The 21,090-nt window shown below is 34.5% G+C and overlaps 1 protein-coding gene across 1 annotated transcript; it reads left to right on the forward strand.

Annotated features, from left to right (window-relative positions):
• The first annotated feature begins 4,308 nt into the window (after positions 1–4,308).
• On the forward strand, positions 4,309–18,355 carry LOC117317392 (zinc finger CCCH domain-containing protein 15-like). Its single transcript, XM_033872203.1, has 12 exons — positions 4,309–4,383; positions 6,833–6,934; positions 7,723–7,825; positions 8,651–8,791; positions 9,234–9,325; positions 9,871–9,976; positions 11,361–11,437; positions 12,168–12,236; positions 12,822–12,899; positions 14,614–14,712; positions 16,674–16,830; positions 17,409–18,355. Exons 1-12 carry the CDS (start codon positions 4,309–4,311, stop codon positions 17,603–17,605), a joined length of 1,296 nt encoding a protein of 431 aa, XP_033728094.1. The 3' UTR covers positions 17,606–18,355.
• Positions 18,356–21,090: the final 2,735 nt, after the last annotated feature.

Genomic DNA, 21,090 nt, shown 5'->3' on the forward strand with positions numbered 1-21,090 from the left:
ATCACGTCGTAGTATACGTTGTAGTGTTGTGATGACGTTGTGGTATATGTTGTAGTGTTGTGATGACGTTGTGGTATATGTTGTAGTGTTGTGATGACGTTGTGGTATATGTTGTAGTGTTGTTATGACATTGTGATATATGTTGTAGTGTTGTGATGACGTTGTGGTATATGTTGTAGTGTTGTGATGACGTTGTAGTATATGTTGTAGTGTTGTGATGACGTTGTAGTATATGTTGTAGTGTTGTTATGACGTTGTGGTATATGTTGTAGTGTTGTGATGCCGTTGTAGTATATGTTGTAGTGTTGTGATGACGTTGTGGTATATGTTGTAGTGTTGTGCTGACGTTGTAGTATATGTTGTAGTGTTGTGATGACGTTGAGGTACATGTTGTAGTGTTGCGCTGACGTTGTAGTATATGTTGTAGTGTTGTGATGACGTTGTGATATATGTTGTAGTGTTGTTATGACGTTGTGGTATATGTTGTAGTGTTGTGATGACGTTGTGGTATATGTTGTAGTGTTGTGATGACATTGTGGCATATGTTGTAGTGTTGTGATGACGTTGTAGCATATGTTGTAGTGTTGTGATGACGTTGTAGTAAATGTTGTAGTGTTGTGATGACGTTGTAGTATATGTTGTAGTGTTGTGATGCCGTTGTGGTATATGTTGTAGTGTTGTGATGACGTTGTAGTAAATGCTGTAGTGTTGTGATGACGTTGTGGTATATGTTGTAGTGTTATGATGACGTTGTGGTATATGTTGTAGTGTTATGATGACGTTGTGGTATATGTTGTAGTGTTGTTATGACGTTGTGGTATATGTTGTAGTGTTGTGATGACGTTGTAGTATATGTTGTAGTGTTGTGGTGACGTTGTGGTATATGTTGTAGTGTTGTGCTGAAGTTGTAGTATATGTTGTAGTGTTGTGATGACGTTGAGGTACATGTTGTAGTGTTGCGCTGACGTTGTAGTATATGTTGTAGTGTTGTGATGTCGTTGTGGTATATGTTTTAGTGTTGTTATGACGTTGTGGTATATGTTGTAGTGTTGTGATGACGTTGTGGCATATGTTGTAGTGTTGTGATGACGTTGTAGCATATGTTGTAGTGTTGTGATGACGTTGTAGTATATGTTGTAGTGTTGTGATGACGTTGTAGTATATGGTGTAGTGTTGTGATGCCGTTGTGGTATATGTTGTAGTGTTGTAATGACGTTGTAGTAAATGTTGTAGTGTTGTGATGACGTTGTGGCATATGTTTTAATGTTGTGATGACGTTGTAGTATATTTTGTAGTGTTGTGATGACGTTGTAGTATATGTTGTAGTTTTGTGATGACGTTGTAGTATATGTTGTAGTGTTATGATGACGTTGTAGTATATTTTGTAGTGTTGTGATGACGTTGTAGGATATGTTGTAGTGTTGTGATGCCGTTGTGGTATATGTTGTAGTGTTGTGACAACGTTGTGGTATATGTTCTAGTGTTGTGATGACGTTGTGGTATATATTGTAGTGTTGTGATGACGTTGTGGTATATGTTGTAGTGTTGTGATGACGTTGTGGTATATGTTGTAGTGTTATGATGACGTTGTGGTATATGTTATAGTGTTGTGATGACGTTGTGGTATATGTTGTAGTGTCGTGACAACGTTGTGGTATATGTTGTAGTGTTGTGATGACGTTGTGGTATATGTTGTAGTGTTGTGATGACGTTCTGGTATATGTTGTTGTGTTGTGATGACGTTGTGGTATATGTTGTAGTGTTGTGATGACGTTGTGGTATATGTTGTAGTGTTGTGATGACGTTGTGGTATATGTTGTAGTGTCGTCATGACGTTGTGGTATATGTTGTAGTGTTGTGATGACGTTGTGGTATATGTTGTAGCGTTGTGATGACGTTGTGGTATATGTTGTAGTGTTGTGACAACGTTGTGGTATATGTTATAGTGTTGTGATGACGTTGTGGTATATGTTGTAGTGTTGTGATGACGTTGTAGTATATGTTTTAGTGTTGTGATGACGTTGTAGGATATGTTGTAGTGGTGTGATGACGTTGTAGTATGTGTTGTAGTGTTGTGATGACGTTGTGGTATATGTTGTAGTGTTGTGATGACGTTGTGGTATATGTTTTAGTGTCGTGACAACGTTGTGGTAAATGTTTTAGTGTTGTGATGACGTTGTGGTATATGTTGTAGTGTTATGATGACGTTGTGGTATATGTTATAGTGTTGTGATGACGTTGTGGTATATGTTGTAGTGTTGTGATGACGTTGTGGTATATGTTGTAGTGTTATGATGACGTTGTGGTATATGTTGTAGTGTTGTGATGAAGTTGTGGTATATGTTGTAGTGCCGTGATGACGTTGTGGTATATGTTGTAGTGTCGTCATGACGTTGTGGTATATGTTGTAGTGTTGTGATGACGTTGTGGTATATGTTGTAGCGTTGTGATGACGTTGTGGTATATGTTGTAGTGTTGTGACAACGTTGTAGTATATGTTATAGTGTTGTGATGACGTTGTGGTATATGTTGTAGTGTTGTGATGACGTTGTAGTATACGTTTTAGTGTTGTGATGACGTTGTAGGATATGTTGTAGTGTTGTGATGACGTTGTGGTATATGTTGTAGTGTTGTAATGACGTTGTGATATATGTTTTAGTGTCGTGACAACGTTGTTGTAAATGTTTTAGTGTTGTGATGACGTTGTGGTATATGTTGTAGTGTTGTGATGACGTTGTAGTATATGTTGTAGTGTTTTGATGACGTTGTCGTAGGTTTAAGTGTTGTGATTTGTCTTTTTTGAAACATTGTACGTTGTTGGCGTTTATCATGCGATATGAAATCAGACGAGTTCGACGTTTGTTAATATGAATGTCCCGTGGTTCCGTTGATCATCATTATGGCCGTAGTTCTCATTCTGAGAAGGTGACTTAGCTGAGATGACTTGCCTGTCGACTAAGCTGCATGGTATAAGAGCGATGAGTTTAATATCCCAACTGTTAACTTTCCTTTTCTAGAGAGCAGCATTCCTGCTCCCCCTACCTACGGAAGTTACATGTCCCAGTTTGATATAGAAGCAGAAGACGCTTACTCCTCTGAAACATCTGGTCCAATTATCTTTGCCCTTATTTCCTTATAATGTCAGTAGTTTCTGTGTTTATATATACGTTGTAGTTAAGTTAATCTATGGTATATGTTGCGACTGGGTGTTATTTGATGTACTGTGCCATCGTGTGTTGTTAGTAGGAACTTAAAATATATTTTGCCGATGTGGGTTGATGGTGTGGTAAATTATTTCCCTGTGTTTGATGTGATGTGATGTATTTTAAAGGAATAATTTATTTGTAATATATCTACATTAACAGAAACGTAAGAATGACATAGGTATACTTTAATTCGTTTAATTATATCATCAATTCCACAAATTCCATGATTATCTTAATAAACCAAGCCATACACTACACGCACAGATTTAAATTGTAGATCAGTGAATGAGATATTTGGTATACATATCCTGGTAATAAATCCCTATACACCATTCATGAACAATCTATTAACCAAATGTAACTTGAATATCTGGTATGGTTTGAAAACGCCGCTGATAACTATCATTTTTTTCGGTAATATTAAGCAGATAGTCATATGGGCGTGATACGTATAAAAGATAAGTAATATGTCAGATAATGTACCTACATGTAGGCAGGGACATACATAGATGTATACATGTGCGTCCCTGATGTACTCGGTCACTAGGTGTGCCGGTTAATTCACATTTAAATGAGAAACTATATAGAGTGTTGATAGGCATAATAGATCTAGCATGCATTTAATACGGCCAAGTACAAGAAAATGGAATAATACTAAATCAGATTACAATGCCGACCATTGAACTTTCCTATCATCTTTATGAACCCACATCCCTTAAAACGTTGTACTGCATTTTTTTCAGTAGAAATTGTGTTTAGAATGTACATAAAATATTATTACGTCTATGACAATATCAAACATCATTCAGGAAACAGGGGTGATACTAATAGATTATGTATATTCTAAATACAAAACTAAGAATGCCAGTCAATAGATTAATATAATCTATTAGCGAAGATTGCAACTTTTGTTTTGCATGCCTTTCTTTTTCATGTTAATTAACTTTTAGACCATTTAAATCTTCCCGCGCATTAATTCGAAAATATTGTTAGAAAATAAGTATTAGCTCTGCATTTTCTATCTGTACTACTTCCGGTTGTCTTGTCCACATTTTCTTCTTGTGCAATCGGATTTGGTTTTATTGTGATTTAGGCAAATAATATGCCTCCAAAAGGCAAGAAGCAAGATGGACCAAGCAAAAAAACAGTGGAAAAGAAAAAGGAGAAAGTTATCGAAGTAAATAATTTGTCGAATACCATAAATTGTTTTGTGCGCCGAAATCCAACGTGCTCCTACCACATATTGTAGTATTGGCTGTATGGGTGTATTTAATACTTTCTGATTCAGCGATGTTTTAAGTTTTGTGAATAACGTGATTTTTATGTGTTTAATATCTTGTCATATTTGCTATTTAATCCATTTTGAGTGTCAGATGATTAACTTTGTATAATATGTCTGACCGTTTTGTGGGTAAGTTCAACAGATCTCGTACATTTTCGCGGCTTAATGTGGTCGCAGTGTCGTAACTGTCGTTTAATGAAACGTTCCTTTCAATGTTTTTTTTTTTTTTTGAATATATGTCAAGTCGACATGTCCATGCAAAAACGCGAATCAAAACTAATGATGGGGAGAACTAGCTTGTTAGGCCAAACAAATTTAAAGTCCGTTTAGACAAAATGAATTTACCTAAATTTGGATCATCTTCTTATAAAATTGGGCAAATTGGACAAAGTCGAAATATAATTAATGCCAGGATGCTAAGGCTTCTGATTAAATAAATATGCAATACATGTTCAGAACTTTTAAACTAAGTATCGTATTTGGTAATTAACTTGTTGTACATTAAAACTATGTATATTTAACTTTCCTGTTGCCACTTAATGCACATAAAGTTACCAGGTACTTGTGGACATGATTATGATGTTTTTAATCAAAATGTTACATTATAGACGAGTAAATTATTGTATTACAATCGCATGTTTAATTTGTAAAAAAAAAATTATCGTATAAGGCCAAGGTCAATATTTTTTTTACAAATTAAGCATGCGATTGTAATACAATAATTTACTCGTCTATAATGTAACATTTTGATTAAAAATGTCATAATCATTTCCACAAGTACATGTGATAGTTACAAACAAGTTGGGGTCTCCAAGGATTTTTTTAGAATTTTGTCTTAAAGTTGTATTTTATAGTTACAAACAAGTTGGGGTCTCCAAGGATTTTTTTAGAATTTTGTCTTAAAGTTGTATTTTATAGTTGATTACAGTAAAACTTAAGATAGTTTTGGAATTCATGATAATATGTGTATTGTATTTTGTATTTTGGAATTGTTGCCAATAATTTTTGTTGGTTTAGGTTTACTTGTACTCAAAATAGCTTCGAAGCTTGGAGTTTCCTCTGGTCCCAACACCAGATACAGAGAATTTGATAAACAGATATCTGTTGTAGGACCATATTATACTCCAGCAAAACTTTGAAATTTAGAATTTTCTGTTCTGGCATCATTTCATCATTTAGTATCCCTGAATTTATGATACAGAAAACAAAATTTCATTATGTATAACATTTTACATCCATATAATACAATAAGATCTCCTGATAATAATTGATTACCAGGTATTCCAGGACTTTTCCACACTGGATTGGGAAGGGGCCTTTTTGTCTCATTTTGGGAAACAATTCGTGAATCGGGAAAGATTTTTTTAGGAGTAAACTGCAAATTTTGGGAATTTGGGTTAAATATGAAATAATTTCAATTGGGAATGGGACCCATCAACGGCCCCAAAAAGCCCTAAAATAGCCCTGTGATTACAGATCAACAAAAAAAAAAAACTTAGATTTTTGACAATATCCTCGATTCACATAAATTGATCCTAAATTTAATCAAGAATTTCAGACTTTTGATGGAATCTTTTGTGACTTTGACAGAATACAATATATATATAATATATACTCTAGCTGTCATTTATTTTGAAAAGTGGTTGAATCATGTTTTGAATACATGTATATAATGCCAAATAAATTAAACTTATTGTTTTGTAATCTTTCTAAACAACAGAAACAGTATGGATATCAAATCATATCAGTGTTGGCATACATTTCATGTTCTCTCATGATCACCATCATTTGAAGAATGGGTCCCTTTTTAAGGATCTATTTTGGCAACTATTTTTATTTCCGGTTAGAAATGCTGGAAGATTGATACTTGGGACTAGATGTCTTTCATATAGTTTCAGATTTAGTTACCAAAACATTTTTAGTTACAGCATGCCTCAATTTGACAGTTCATTAATTAAAATTAGGGTGAAAAATACAATGGATCTGAAATGTGATAAATTAATGTTTAATCTTTCTATACATATTGAATATAAAAATGAGTCGACTGCATGTCTTTGGGATCCTTCTGCTGGATTTTTCCAAAAACAGTAGCATACAGACATCCTATTGCTTAAATGGTTACATTGTCATATATAAAATATATAATATATATAATAGGGTCTAGGTAATAATGATGGTTCTATGTCTATATGTGATCGTTTGTAATTTACTTTTGTCTTGATAAAGGGGCAGATTGCCACGAAAACTCGACAATGTACTTGTCTTTACCGTCGTTATTACTACTTGACAATATATATTGTATATATATATATGAATATATTCATTTAACTTCATTCTTTTCTAGGATAAAACGTTTGGTCTGAAGAACAAGAAGGGTGCAAAGCAGCAGAAATTCATCAGTACTGTAACAAACCAGGTCAAACAAGGAAATGTCAAAACTTCTAAGGTATACATTGATGCTGACAACTGATAATTGTAGGGGTGACACCCCTAGATAATTGCTTTATTAGAAGAAAATGAAATGACAGTGTAGTTAAAGGGGGTTACAAAACTGCCATCAGTGTTAACTTTATCAATATCGTAAAAATATGAAATCCAAGAGAATTGGGAATATGTGGGTATATGGAGTCGTTGACCAATGCCATAAAAAACAATAAAAATCAAAGGCCGTTATTTTTTTTGAATGTCCATACTCTAATGATGGAAAAATGAAATGCAAGTTTATTTTCGATAGTTATTATGTTATATGATTCTTTAATGATGTGTTCATAGTGTGGGTTTCTCAATTATTTCATCATTACTGAATACATTTTGATGATTTTTGTTGTCCTATCACAAACAGTGTTTGCTTGAATACCATTAAAAACATGAGTACCCTACGCTGTTTGCTGATCCAAATCAGTAGCATGTGTGTCCACCCCTGGCATCAGTCACTGCTCACGCTCCTTAACATTGACCCCATTAAGGTGTTTATTGCCCTTTGAGGGATATTATTCCACTCCTGAATATGGGCCTATGTGAGTTAATTGAGTGACGTTATATTGGTACATGTATATACGTTATACTCTTTAGTTCGTCCTACAAATGCTCGATTGAGGACATATCTAGAGTGTATGGTGACCAATCAAGAAGACATCTGATTTAAATAAAACACTTTCTTTTTTTTTTAAATTTCACTTATTATTTCAAGTTCTTGGTTTTGTAAACACAATCTTTATCCTTTCATTTATTTAGGCTGCAGATCCATTTCTTGACAGCAAAAAGAAAAAGGAAGAAAAGGCAAAAGAGAAAGATCTTCTGAACACGCTGTTCAGGCCTGTGCAATCAATATCTAAAGGTAACTCATCAATATGATGTTAATAGTCTGTATAGGATCCATAAAAACATTGCATCATTGAAATTGTACATCCACAAACATACTGTATTTATATGCAAAAGTGTAATAAGTTTATTCAAAGTGTATTTAAATGGAAAGAAATGTACGCTCACAAATTATATAAGCCTTCATTTTTTGCAGAATCTAGAATAGTAAGCTAAAAGTTGTTCTTAAATAAGGGCTCCCCAATTTTAATACATAATTTTTACACTCGGGGAGGGGCTTATTTGAGGATAAATATAGTACTAAACTTTTACACTCGAGGAGGGGGATTATTTGAGGATAAATACAGTACTAAACTTTTACACTAGGGGAGGGGGGCTTATTTGAGGATAAATATAGTACTAAACTTTTACACTCGGGGAGGGGGGCTTATTTGAGGATAAATACAGTACTAAACTTTTACACTAGGGGAGGGGGCTTATTTGAGGATAAATACAGTACTAAACTTTTACACTAGGGGAGGGGGGCTTATTTGAGGATAAATACAGTACTAAACTTTTACACTAGGGGAGGGGGCTTATTTGAGGATAAATACATTACTGAACTTTCATGCTAGTAGAGGGGGATTATTTAAGGATAAATACATTACTGAACTTTCACTCTTGAGAAGGCAGTTTATTTGAGGATAAAAACAGTTCCTACATTTTGCACTTGGGGATCGGAGGGGGCTTTTTTGAGGATAAATACAGTAATATTGTGATGAAATAAGATACATTTTTTAAAAATTGTATATTCTAGTTAACAATTTTGATGACAGGATATATATTTCCTTTTTCATTCTAGGTGCTGATCCCAAGTCAGTTCTCTGTGCATTTTTCAAACAAGGACAATGTTCTAAGGGAGCTAAATGTAAATTCTCTCATGACTTAACATTGGATAGGAAGGGAGAGAAAAGGAACCTCTACGAGGATTCTCGTGACGAAGGTACCTGCATTTTTGGGTTAAACCAGAGGTCACCACAGGATCCAGTGAATTTTGCTGGATATTTCTACAACATTCATCATATTTTCGTACAGCGCCATGATTCAATTCTTGTTTGAAAAAGACAATATAGTCATCTAACGAGATGTTGATGTTTCTAATTCATGCTTGCAAAAAATTTTAAACCTGAAAGTAAACTTGAGAATGCCACGTCATAATATTTTCTGACCTACAGGTATTAACTATTTAGGCTGTAGGTCGAATTCTACAGCTTTTCCAAAAATTGAAACTGACCATAGCGGACATTGACTTAAAGATTACATAAATTTTATATTAGAAGTGATATACATTTTTCAATTTTTCAATGCTGTGTGGCTTTGAAATTTTCCCGGTTTTCTCTTTGAAATGAATAATGTGTACATATAAGTTTTGCTTTTTCTATCAGATACCATGGATACTTGGGATGAAACTAAGTTGGAGGAAGTTGTTGCAAAAAAACATGGAGAAAATGAAAAAACTAAACCAAAAACTGGTATAGTGAGTATATGGTATTTGTTCCGTTTTTCAATATGGTTTAGGTTGTACCTATCGATCATATCTGTCCTTCATTTCACGTAATGAAATGTAACATTTTATTTGCCTGTTGGTCGTCATCAATCATTAAACAGTTTACATCTTTGATTTGTTCTCCGACGGAAACCCATAGACCAATTTTGAAAAAATTTACCATGGACAAAGATGAACAAGAGCTGTGAATTATAGTTTGTGCCCAGCTACCCGGGGCCTGAGGGGAGGAAAAAAAGGGGTCAATTATATAGGAAAATCTAATTTTTGAGCATGATTTGTTTCATTGCCATTGGCAATAATACAATCTTGGTTAAAATTATCAGTATGGGATGGCAGTTAGCTCTGACCGACAAAACCCCCCCCCCCCAAAAAAAAAAATTTGACCTAGATATTTCAGAGCTCATGGGCCTCTTGTTCATTCAAATTTTTGTAGGTGTTGGATCCCTTTTCCAGTTTCTATTTATAATTATATTTGGAATTGATGTCTGTTTATATACATATACATTTTTTTCCAGATCTGTAAACATTTCCTGGAAGCTGTTGAAAATTATAAATATGGCTGGTTTTGGGAATGTCCAGCTGGTGGGAAAAATTGTCACTACAGACATTGTTTACCCCCAGGTACGTTTGAAGTTAAATGTTATATTTCTTTACCATCCACATGAACATATTGAGTATTTATATCTGAATTTAATGTCTTGTTTTACTGGAATCAGGGCTCTTAATTATAATGATTTTGTGAAATCTTTAGCTCTGTAGTTACGAGTGACCATGTTACTCACAACAAAATGTTGGAGGATTACACAGAAACTTACAATAGATGCCTTGTAACAATCGGTAGAGTGACGTTGGACAATAAAAAAAGCGTACCAGCGGTATTTCATGTTTTTGAGTGGAGACAGTGCTGTTTTCGCACATTTCACAGGTTGATCTCATGGTTGCTATGGATGGGAAAAATTGATTTCACACAGGGAAGGGAAAGACAGCATGCTATGATGCCACTCACAATAACATAATGTCATTTTGTGTAACCACATCGTAAATCAATTTCTACGCAAATTTGAATGATGGTGCGATGAAAAACATTCATCATGTTACAATTATTTTTCTCTTTAATTACAGTATGTGAGAAAAATAATCAAACATGGGCCTGTACCGTGAACAGGGATATCTTAACCGTTGTGCTGACCAGACGAACTTTTAGGTTGAGATATCCCTGTCCATAGAACAGGCCCATGTAAGATTTTATTATTCTCAGAATCAGCATCCCATCCTAAGACATTTTGGTTTTGAAAGGTTGCTAAGCATATACATCTCACACCCTTGCTATTCTGTATAATCCTGAGAGATCTATAGTGATCATAAAATGACATCATGTGTGAAATATATTTAGAATTTTTTTGCCGAATTTTGCTTTGGATTTAACCCCTCAACATCAAAGCTTTTGATGGGGTCTCTTTAAAAATTTCTTAACTTCACATATATCTAAGTGTTTTATACAAATATGTATGAAAAAAATGCATTAATTTGGCATTGAGATTTTATCTTAGAAAGTTTCTAAAACATAAAAAAAGAGTCTCTGAAACTTTACACATTTTTCAATGGCCACTACCAGTGAGCTTTGCAGTTATTCAAGTTCAAGTTTCAGGGTCCATGTCACGGTCACTGTTCCTATTTTTAGCACGGGGCATCAATATGCTTGTTCTTATTGAAATTATTTCATATGAAAATCTTGACTCCTTACCATTTCGCCAATTTTCCAAAATGAAACAAAATGGCCCCATCCCAAATAATAAAAACCCTGACAGCATATATAACAAAAATTTGATACTAAGATTAGATATAAACACTAACCATACTTCGTAATAAATAATAAATAAGTTTAGGTCTCTAATATTGCCTTATTGATAATTAGTAAGAATGACAAAAACATATCATATGACAGCGACAGGTTTCTTTAACACCTGCTTTTTAAATAAATTTCTTGTTTATACTTGGCATGCAGGTTTTGTGTTAAAGAGAGACAAGAAAAAGCTCGAGGATGAAGAAAAAATTTCAATAGAGGAACTGATTGAAAAAGAGGTTTGTAGGTCATTTATATGTTGAAATAATACATATATCTTAATCCTGTATGAAACAAGCATTTCAATTGGCTGATGTTATTATGTTACCACTTAAGACATTTTGTTATAGTGCATTTGATTAACACTACTGCAAGCCAACTTCATTAAATTTGTATTAAATTTTGCTTTAACGTACATTAAAAACATGTGAACATATTAAAATGGTCATTATTTTATAAAACATAAAAAGTAATGGAAAATTGATGCACATTTAATTATGCTGGTATGGAGTAGTGTAACTTCTGTACATATAAACTCAAGGGAAGCTACTCTCACACATATTTAATATGTTGTATTCATGCTTGTTTCAATTATATTTATTAACTTCATTTTTTTTCACATTATGGATGCATAATACACACAAAAATGAAGTTACAATAACTTTTCATTAACTGCTTGTACTTGTATTTTTCACATTATGGACCGATACTATCAAATAAAAGTAACATATTATCAGTGGTACATTTTTTCTTTCTGTCAATTCAATGGAAATCTTTTTTTTTTTTTTCCCCGAGCCCGAGATAATTTGCTGAAATTTGTCATTAAGCTTTGTAAAATAAAGTCAGTTTCAGTTCTTTATTCATTTTATGGTCCTGTTAACATACGTGGTATGCTGGTTAATGACTCGTTTTGATTGAGTCAAAAATCGTTCTTTTTATTAAAGCAATGTTCATGTGTTTTTTTTTTAGAGATCGGCGCTCGGACACAACACAACCCGAGTAACCTTGGAGACCTTCCTGGCATGGAAAGAAAGAAAGGTTTGTTGTAGTAATGTTTTGAAAAAATACTGCTCTTTAGTGTCCTTCATTGAGCTTGTTGACCTAGACATTTATTAAAGTAATCCATTCATGTTCACAGCCAGATTACAGGTATATTTTGTGAGCTATCTCTGTCTTTTTGTCCCAAATCGAAGGAAATTTTGATTGATTTTAACTTATGCATCAAGGCACAGTAAAAATAATTGTCATTCCATGATTCCAGCAAAGCACAATTTTATATGTATGTGTTTGAAAACATTGCATAAAACATTGCTTGTCATGTCTTTCAAGAATTTTTCATTTAACTTATTTAGAAACTTCAACTTACAATTTAAAGAACATATATTACAACTACATTAACAATATTTCAATGGCTACTTGTTACATATTTGTATATGATGTGAACATTTGTATATAATGTATACATTTATATATGATGTATACATTTGTATGTAGTGTACATTTGAATATAATGTGTACATTTGTATGTGATGTGTACATTTGTATGTAGTATACATGTGTACATTTGTATGTAGTGTGTACATTTGTATATGATGTGTACATTTGTGTATCTCTGAAATTCAGCGGAAGGAAAGGATTGCTGCTGACAAGAAATCTATGGATAAGAAGAAATCAGATTTCAAATCTGGAAAAACATCTGGAGTAAGTAATGTCTTTGACATTATAAACATACTAATTTAAAAAAAAAAAGAATTACTTAACTTTTATATACCTCAATGTGTTTTCAAACGTTTTACCAAATACAGCCAGATCATTTTTGCCCAACACCCCAAGGATTTTACCCATATAACCGAAATGAGAATATTTTGGCATAAAACAGCTGGCAGAATTATCATTAACAAAATTTTGAATATTTTGACTGGTAAATTCATTCAAGATTATTTTCAATTTTCATCTTTTTACCTTCTTTTTTTTTTAGCTCACCTTGGTCCTTCGGACCAAGGTGAGCTTATGCCATACCGTGGCATCCGTCCGTCCGTCCGTCCGGCCGTCCGTCAACAATTGACTTATTTGACTTCTTCATAACTGCTGATCAGAATTTGAACAAATTTGGTCAGAAGCATCCCTATGGGAAGGGGACTCAAAATTGTACAAATGATTGGGCTGAACCCCTGGGGGCCTCTGGGGCGGGGCCAAAAGGGGTCAATTTGGCTATATTGATATAAACGACTTCTTCTCGGAAACCTAGCAATGGATATCGCTCATATTAGCCTGGTAGCATCACTATGGGTGGGGATTCAAAATTGTACAAATGATGGGGCTGACCCCCCAGGGGCCTTAGGGGCAGGGTTTTCCCTGGGACCCTCAAATTTAATAAATTTAGGAGTCCTGGGACTCCAATCACAATTAATATGTAGTAAAACTCTATCAATTTTGGGAGTCCTTTAGCAATTTTAGGAGTCAAAATGCAGGTTTTTGCGAGTCAGGGAAAACCTTGCTTAGGGGTGGGGTCAAATGTGTCAATTGGGCTAGATTGATATAAACGACTTCTTCTCGGAAACCTAGCAATGGATATTGCTCATATTAGCCTGGTAACATCACTATGGGGTGGGGATTCAAAATTGTACAAATAGTTGGGCTGACCCCCCTGGGGGCTCAGGGGTGGGGCCAAAAGGGGTCAATTTTGCTAAATTCAATTAAACAACTTCTCTGAAACTTAGCAATGGATGTAGCTCATATTTGACTGGTAGCATCCTTTTAGGGTAGGGATTCAAAATTGTATAATGGACGGAGCTGACCCCCCGGTGGGCAGAGGGCAGGGTCAAAAGGGGTCAATTGGTTTAAACAACTTTTCTGAAACTAAGCAATGGATATCACTCACATTTGTGTGGTAGCATCCATATGGGGTTGCTCCAAAAGTCCATTTCATTTCATGGATTAATGCACCTTTTGACATAAAAACCTCACATTTTTAGAATTACAATAAAACCAATGTACATGTACCCATATAAAAGGCTTATGATATTGACATAGCAATACCAGCGACAAATATTCTTAAACATCATTCTTGTTTCATATGAAACCAGGTGAGCGATACAGGCCCTCTGGGCCTCTTGTTCTTTCACCCACGCTCTTTCCTTCTCATCCTATTAACAAATCTGTTTTTGCTACAGATGTACTAGTAATCAGAGAGCAGAAAACTTATAATTTACTTAAGTAGAACAAAATTAATTAGATTACTTTTTTAAGAGAATTTTTTTTTCAATAAATATTGACATACAAGTAATTGGCGAGTGAGAAGTATGTTTTTAAAGCATTAAATGTAAAAGCCATCTGAAAAATTTAATTCTCTCCTCTTTTAAGTTGAAGCAGTAGCTGTGTTGCATTTTAAAATTTTGTCTGGTTACATTTTCAGATTAGTGGGAGAGAAATGTTTGAATTCAACCCTGATTTTGTTGCTATGGATGATGACGAGGCTCAGGAGGGGACATTTGAAAGAGAAGTAGACCCCGATGTAAGTATAAGGCATCTTAATCTTAATTAGAACCTATCGTTTAAAAGATCTTACATAGCAACCCTTTAAAGTACTGTTTTCCCAAAAGACCCTCCAAGTTCACTGGGGTCTTTTAAGTTAAGTTTGTTTGCTGATACAGGATATGTAAAGATCTTCTTCATCTGACTCCAGATCATTACAATGAAATTATGTTGAAATAAAAACATGAAAAAAACTGAATAATTAACATGTTTTGTTGGATTGCAATGATCTAAAACCTACAAAAGAGAGTTTTTTTACAGCAAAATAGCAAGTCTAAAAATGCTTTTCAAAACTGTTCAGTATATACAAAATTTTGAACTATCTGAAAGCTGTTGATCAATATCTGTATCACAAGATTTTAGTAACCATAGCCGCATTTTGATTTTACTCACCAGTTTTTGGCCCTAAAGATCTTTATAGTGTTGAGGGTCATTCAAATATTTAGCTGACTGTAACTATCTGAATAATAAAGAGGTTATACGAGTCCTGATTTTTGGTCAGCAGCTTAGCTTTCTTGTTTAAAGGGCTAAATAATCTATCTTTGAAATTGAATGAGTCATATTTTTCAACCAAAATCTCACCTTCACTTCTGCAGAATAACTATCTGTTTTAAGAAAGAATGTATTTTTGTTTTTTGTATCCACTTTAATGTTCAAGGAAGTTAGATTAGTAATAGATGAGCTACACAAGCCCATTAGACCTCTTGTGACTATAACTGACAAACAAACATGGAAGGTTTCCGAAGACATCGGAGATCATCAAAGGGCTATTCCAGGAAATCATGTATGGGACGGGGGAAGGCACTTGGAAATAATGGGACCAACCTATAGAAGCGGTTTAAAATTTTTATGACCCTCCCACATATCAAATTTTTGTGAATGATAACCTGGTAAAGAAGCAATTTTAATGTAAAGAACGGCACAAACCCATCAAATACACCCAAAAACAGAATTAATTTATTTCAAACCCTACATACCCATTGATGTGATTTTAATTTTAACCCATCCCACCACATGTAACTTATTCCCCCTGTCCCGTATATGTTTTCCTGGAACAGCCTAATAGGTCATTACCTTGTTACAGTCAAACCTGTCTATAACGACCACCCAAGGGGAGGCAGAAAAACGGTCACTATAGACAGGTTGCCTTTATAGACAGGTCAAAATTATCGCACCAACCAATTTACTTGAAACTGCCATAAATAACTTGTCATTGAACAGGGCATTCAGAAGACCAGTCAGAAGTCAAATAAATGCATCAACTTTATAAATCTGAAGGGTTTAATCTTTAATGATTTTTTGGACCCAAAAACAAAATATAACTCAAAATGGTCTTATGGATAATTTTTTTAAAATATTTTGTTCTGAAATAATGCTATATGTATCTATCAAATTATCTCCCTTTCTTTCTTAAATATAGAAAAAGAATACTCAATAATTAATTAATTAATTATATTTGTGTTACTACTAATTATTTTGTGATATAGTCTTAAAACCAAAAGATTCTTTTTCTGACCCAAATTGAAATCCGGATATTTATGGCAGTTTACGACTTTTTATTATTATTGACTAATTAAAGATGGCGGCAGTATAAACGCTAGTACCGACAGCTACGATTAAGAAAGGCATTATTGGCTTTCATGTGAGTAAATCTTGTTGACAGATATGATGTCGATGTGTCTGAATTTTCCGGGGATTTTATGAGGGTCAAGAGCAGAAGATGGCTGACAGAAATCGGTCGCTATAGAAAACAAATTAGCGACCGCCGTTCCAAAATCACCAGTCGTTAGTCACATTAGACAGGTAGTCGCTATACAGAGGGTCGTTATATAGTAAAATCTCACGGGGAATCTTCAAACCGGTCGTTATAGACAGGCAGTCGTTATATACAGGGGGTCGTTAGAGCAGGTTTGACTGTATATACATGTTATTGCTGTTCAGGGTGAACAAGAGGGAGTGGTGGACCTTAACCTTGAATCTTTGGCGGGTCTGGCACAGAAGGTCGATGGCACAGGTACTGTGTCTAAAACATCTCAGAGACTTGGCAACACAAGTGGAGGTGGCGATTCCACAGCAGCTACGGCCAGCAAAGGAGACGGTAAGTTGCCTGCTATGAGGGTAATTGTAGTTGAGTCCATGCCATTCTTTACAGAGGCCAATCAAAATTTTCAATTTTCTTCAACACAAAATCAGTTAAACTTTAATTTGGATATCTGCATGTTGAATATAGCATTACATGTAGAGAGTAAATGGTTTTAAATTTGGTTTTAAAGTCATGCATAGAAAAGTTCCTCTTTTATTGAAATACATTTATATTTTTATAGTTTTCCTCTTCTCTGATGGTGGCTGCTAATAAGAACTCTCCATATGTATTGATATCCTGTTGTAGTTTTACTTTGTTGAATATACAAAACTTTGTATGGTTTTAATACACGATATATATGAAACTTTGTATGGTTTTAATACACGGTGATATACAATATACAAAACTTTGTATGGTTTTAATACACGCTGATATACGAAACTTTGTATGGTTTAAATACACGATATACGAAACTTTGTATGGTTTTAATACACGGTGATATACAATATACAAAACTTTGTATGGTTTTAATACACCATATATACGAAACTTTGTATGGTTTTAATACATGATGTTTTATGATTCACCTGTAGAAAATGAGGAAGGCAAGCTAGACCTAGCAGGAGCATTACCACCAAAACCCCCGATACCAGATACGGACGTGGCGATAGCTGCAGCAATGGCAGCAACAGTAAACGGGGATACAATAGAAATTGACGAGGATCTCTTCGATGGAGAGGATCTTGACCTGGTGGACGAAGACCTAGAAACACTGGATTTGTCCGATTAATCTGTTTTCAATAAGTTACCTCCTACTGGATAATAATTCTGCCTTGAAAAATAACAGTTACCTAAATACTGGTAGAGAATTATTCATACCTTGGAACAGTGATATATGTATGAATTTACTGCAAGACGATTGCGTATCGGTGATTGGAATTATTGGAATGTTTTGGGTAGAGGAGCCTGACAGAATAATCTTGTCTACCCTGCAGTTCAATCTCCCTGTGAAAACATTGATCACTGCAACAATAGACAATCTGGCGGTATATTTAGATAAATTAAGAGTATCGAAGAACATTCAATGATTTGTGTCTTTTATGAACTATTCTGAAAAGTGAGAAAATGCAACGCAGTCAAAAATGGCTTTATTTATGCACATGCCCATGCTTGGCAAGTTTTCCTCTGTGCATGTAAATAGAACAATCTTTAGAAATGTCGATAGATGTGTAATTCCAGAATATATGGTTATGGGACAAAGCGTTCATTTCAATTCAAACGTTTACTGACATTTCTGCTGAAGACAAGATACTGTGGTTTTGCTCATATGCGAATTTCATGAGACTTTTAACTGTATATGAAAATTAAGAAATACGTTTTTGGTATTTCTGGTATTGTTTCCAATATGTTTCAATTTGTATGCAATCTTACTGTCAGCAAATTGTAAAACACATCAACGACAGTCAAAGGTTTATCGAGTGGTATTAATTCTGTCCTTTACATAATCCCTGCAAATAAAGAGAGGAAGGTTGTAGATGAATTGTTGTTACATTACTGTTCACCAAGTATTAGTAGTCTGTTAGTCTTACTGTAGGGATTTTAACTCAACTTTAAGATTTTCTGGACCATTACTGTCGTTTTTCAGTTCTGTCTCCTTCAACACCCATCTGCATCAGCTCTTGTTTTGAGGATGTTAAACTAACGGAAAACAAACAAGAAAGCATGCGCAACGTATGAAATGTTTTATTTGGAGTTTGTTTTTAGATGAGAGATCCAAAAAATGAAGTATAATCATGTCCCATGACATGACGAACAGTTGAATCTGTATTCTCAATATAGACAGTCACCTGAGATAAAGCCATCCGTTGATTGTTCAAATAAATGACCTTGACCTTCATTCAAGGTCACGGGGGTCAAATATGCTAAAATCTTTAAATGACATTCTCAATAACCAAGAGACCCAGAGATCTGATATTAGACCTATAGCATGCTGGGGTGAAGGGCTATCAAGATTGTTCAAATGAATGCCAATGACCTTGACCTTCATTAATGGGATCAAATTCTCATTAACCGAAAGGCTTAGAAACCTGATATTTGGCATATGTTGGGGCTATAGGGCTATAACGATTGTTCAAATGAATAACCTTGATCTTGACCTTCATGTACGACCACCAGGCTCAAATATGCTTTAATCTTTTAAACATCTTCTGGAGGACCAACACACATAGAAACGATATATTTTGCCTGTAGCATGGATATGCCGGAGTGAACGCCTTGACCTCGTATTCAAAATCACAGAAATCTACCAAAATATGTCAAAATTCAGGTGCCCGTTAAGGCCCATGGGCCTCTTGTTTTACCATTATGAAATATGTGCCTTGGCTGGATGTATGTAATGTAAACAGGCACAACTGTGCTGAATAAGTACAGGTCGGTGATGGGTGCTATGAAGATGCCATTTAATTTGTTGTATCCGTTCCTGACATTGGTTATGACCTTTTCAAACACAATTGTTTGATAACTTCAAATATCTTTAAAACTGGTATCCCAGAGCATGGCATGAAACCGACTTGGTTTCCTAAAGAAAATATGCTTTTATTGAAGTATTCAATTTGATCAAATTTTGATAGGTACCTGGAATAATAAAATGAATATTTAGAAATTACTGGCATATTTCTTACTTGCGTACATACATGAGTGTGTGCTATACTCAAATATTTATGATAATTCTTTTTCCTCTACAATTAACATGATGTGCATGGACATGTTGGTCTGTATAAAGCAAGCAATAATATGTATGTAATAATTGTACAGGTGACACACCTGTAATTATCACCTGTAGATAGGAATTAATAACTCACATCATAAACATTTTCATCCTTCTAGGACTTTTCATTGAAGATAGTACTAAACGGTTATATCCAGAATTCATAATGTAATATGTAATGCATACATTTACAGATAAGGAAGAGGACTTTGAAATATGGCCGGATTACAGAATAGAGAGAGTATTGATTAGATAGAGTTACATGTAAATTATTATGGATAAAGAAGGACTTTTTTGGACTAAATTATTTACAGGTTAAGACAAAGAACCAGATTGGACAGAGTCCATTGTCTCATCAGGTATATTGTTATAAAGTTGTGATACATGTAGTATAAAATTAAATATCGAATATTATGCAATACTGTGTATAAAGAATTTGATTTCTGCCATGTTTGGACAGGGATTTTAGTGAGGATTCAATAGCAGAGATTCGTTTCATAAAGAAAATTGGAATTGCCCCCCTTGACTTCCTGTTTGAATGTTAGGGTTTTGTTGTAGGTGGATGTTAGACCAGTATTCATTATTGTTTCCAGTGTGAACTTGTGCTAATTGGAAACATGACCGTAAATATTCGAGTATATTGCACACTTTTTTTTCAAAATTTGACAAATGAAAAACTCCACTGCGCATTATACGCAGTACAAACATTTGCCGGTCAGATGCATGGTGTCATGAATGTGATACGAGATTTGTAATCATTTCCCTCGACAGTAGGATTATGATTTCATACTTATCTATATAAAGCATGAAGTAAGTAAATATTAAACAAATAATCAAAGAAATAAATAGTTATTTAGATGTTTACTTCCATGAATTTGTATATTTATCAACAATTACGTGGATTTATGTTAGTCCATCGTGAGCCACACATGTTCCGCACACATGCAATCTCACTTGAGCAAGTTGTCGTATTCGGATCCAAAACAACGTTAAATGACTCCAATTAACACCAAACAAAACTTCAACTCAATAACCAAAAGGCACAGAGATTTCATATTGGGCATGTGCCATGCTTGAGTGAAGGGCTACCAACTTTGTTCAAATAAATTACCTTAACCTGCTTTCAAGGTCACAGGGGTCAAGTTGTCTAAAATCTTTAAAAGACTTCTCAATAACCAGAAGGCCCAGGTACTGGAAGTTGGTATTTGGACTGTAGCATGCTTGGGTGAAGGGCTACCAAGTTTGTTGAAATACATTACCTTGACCTACATGAAAGGTCACACGGGTAATATAGGCTTAAAACCCAAGAGACATAGAAAGAATATTGATAGCCAAGAGATTCCTAGACCTGATATTAGGCCAATAGTATTCTGGAATAAAGGACAAGAACATTTATTGGCTTGAATAATCCTAGCCTATGTGAATTATATGTGAATTAATTTGTGAGTTGATTGGAATAGTTTGTCCGAGGAAGTAGTGTCATCCGTCACACTAAACCAATTTAAATC

The sequence above is a fragment of the Pecten maximus genome, chromosome 19 (genome assembly GCF_902652985.1).
Source record: "Pecten maximus chromosome 19, xPecMax1.1, whole genome shotgun sequence".
Classification (NCBI taxonomy): Eukaryota; Metazoa; Mollusca; class Bivalvia; order Pectinida; family Pectinidae; genus Pecten; species Pecten maximus.

Excerpts from the sequence above, each read along its gene's own strand:
- LOC117317392 (XM_033872203.1), top strand. The coding sequence starts at position 4,309 with ATGCCTCCAAAAGGCAAGAAGCAAGATGGACCAAGCAAAAAAACAGTG. Across the intron at positions 7,826-8,650 it reads TGTGCAATCAATATCTAAAG|GTGCTGATCCCAAGTCAGTT; the intron begins GTAACTCATCAA and ends TTTTCATTCTAG. Across the intron at positions 12,900-14,613 it reads AATCTGGAAAAACATCTGGA|ATTAGTGGGAGAGAAATGTT; the intron begins GTAAGTAATGTC and ends TTACATTTTCAG.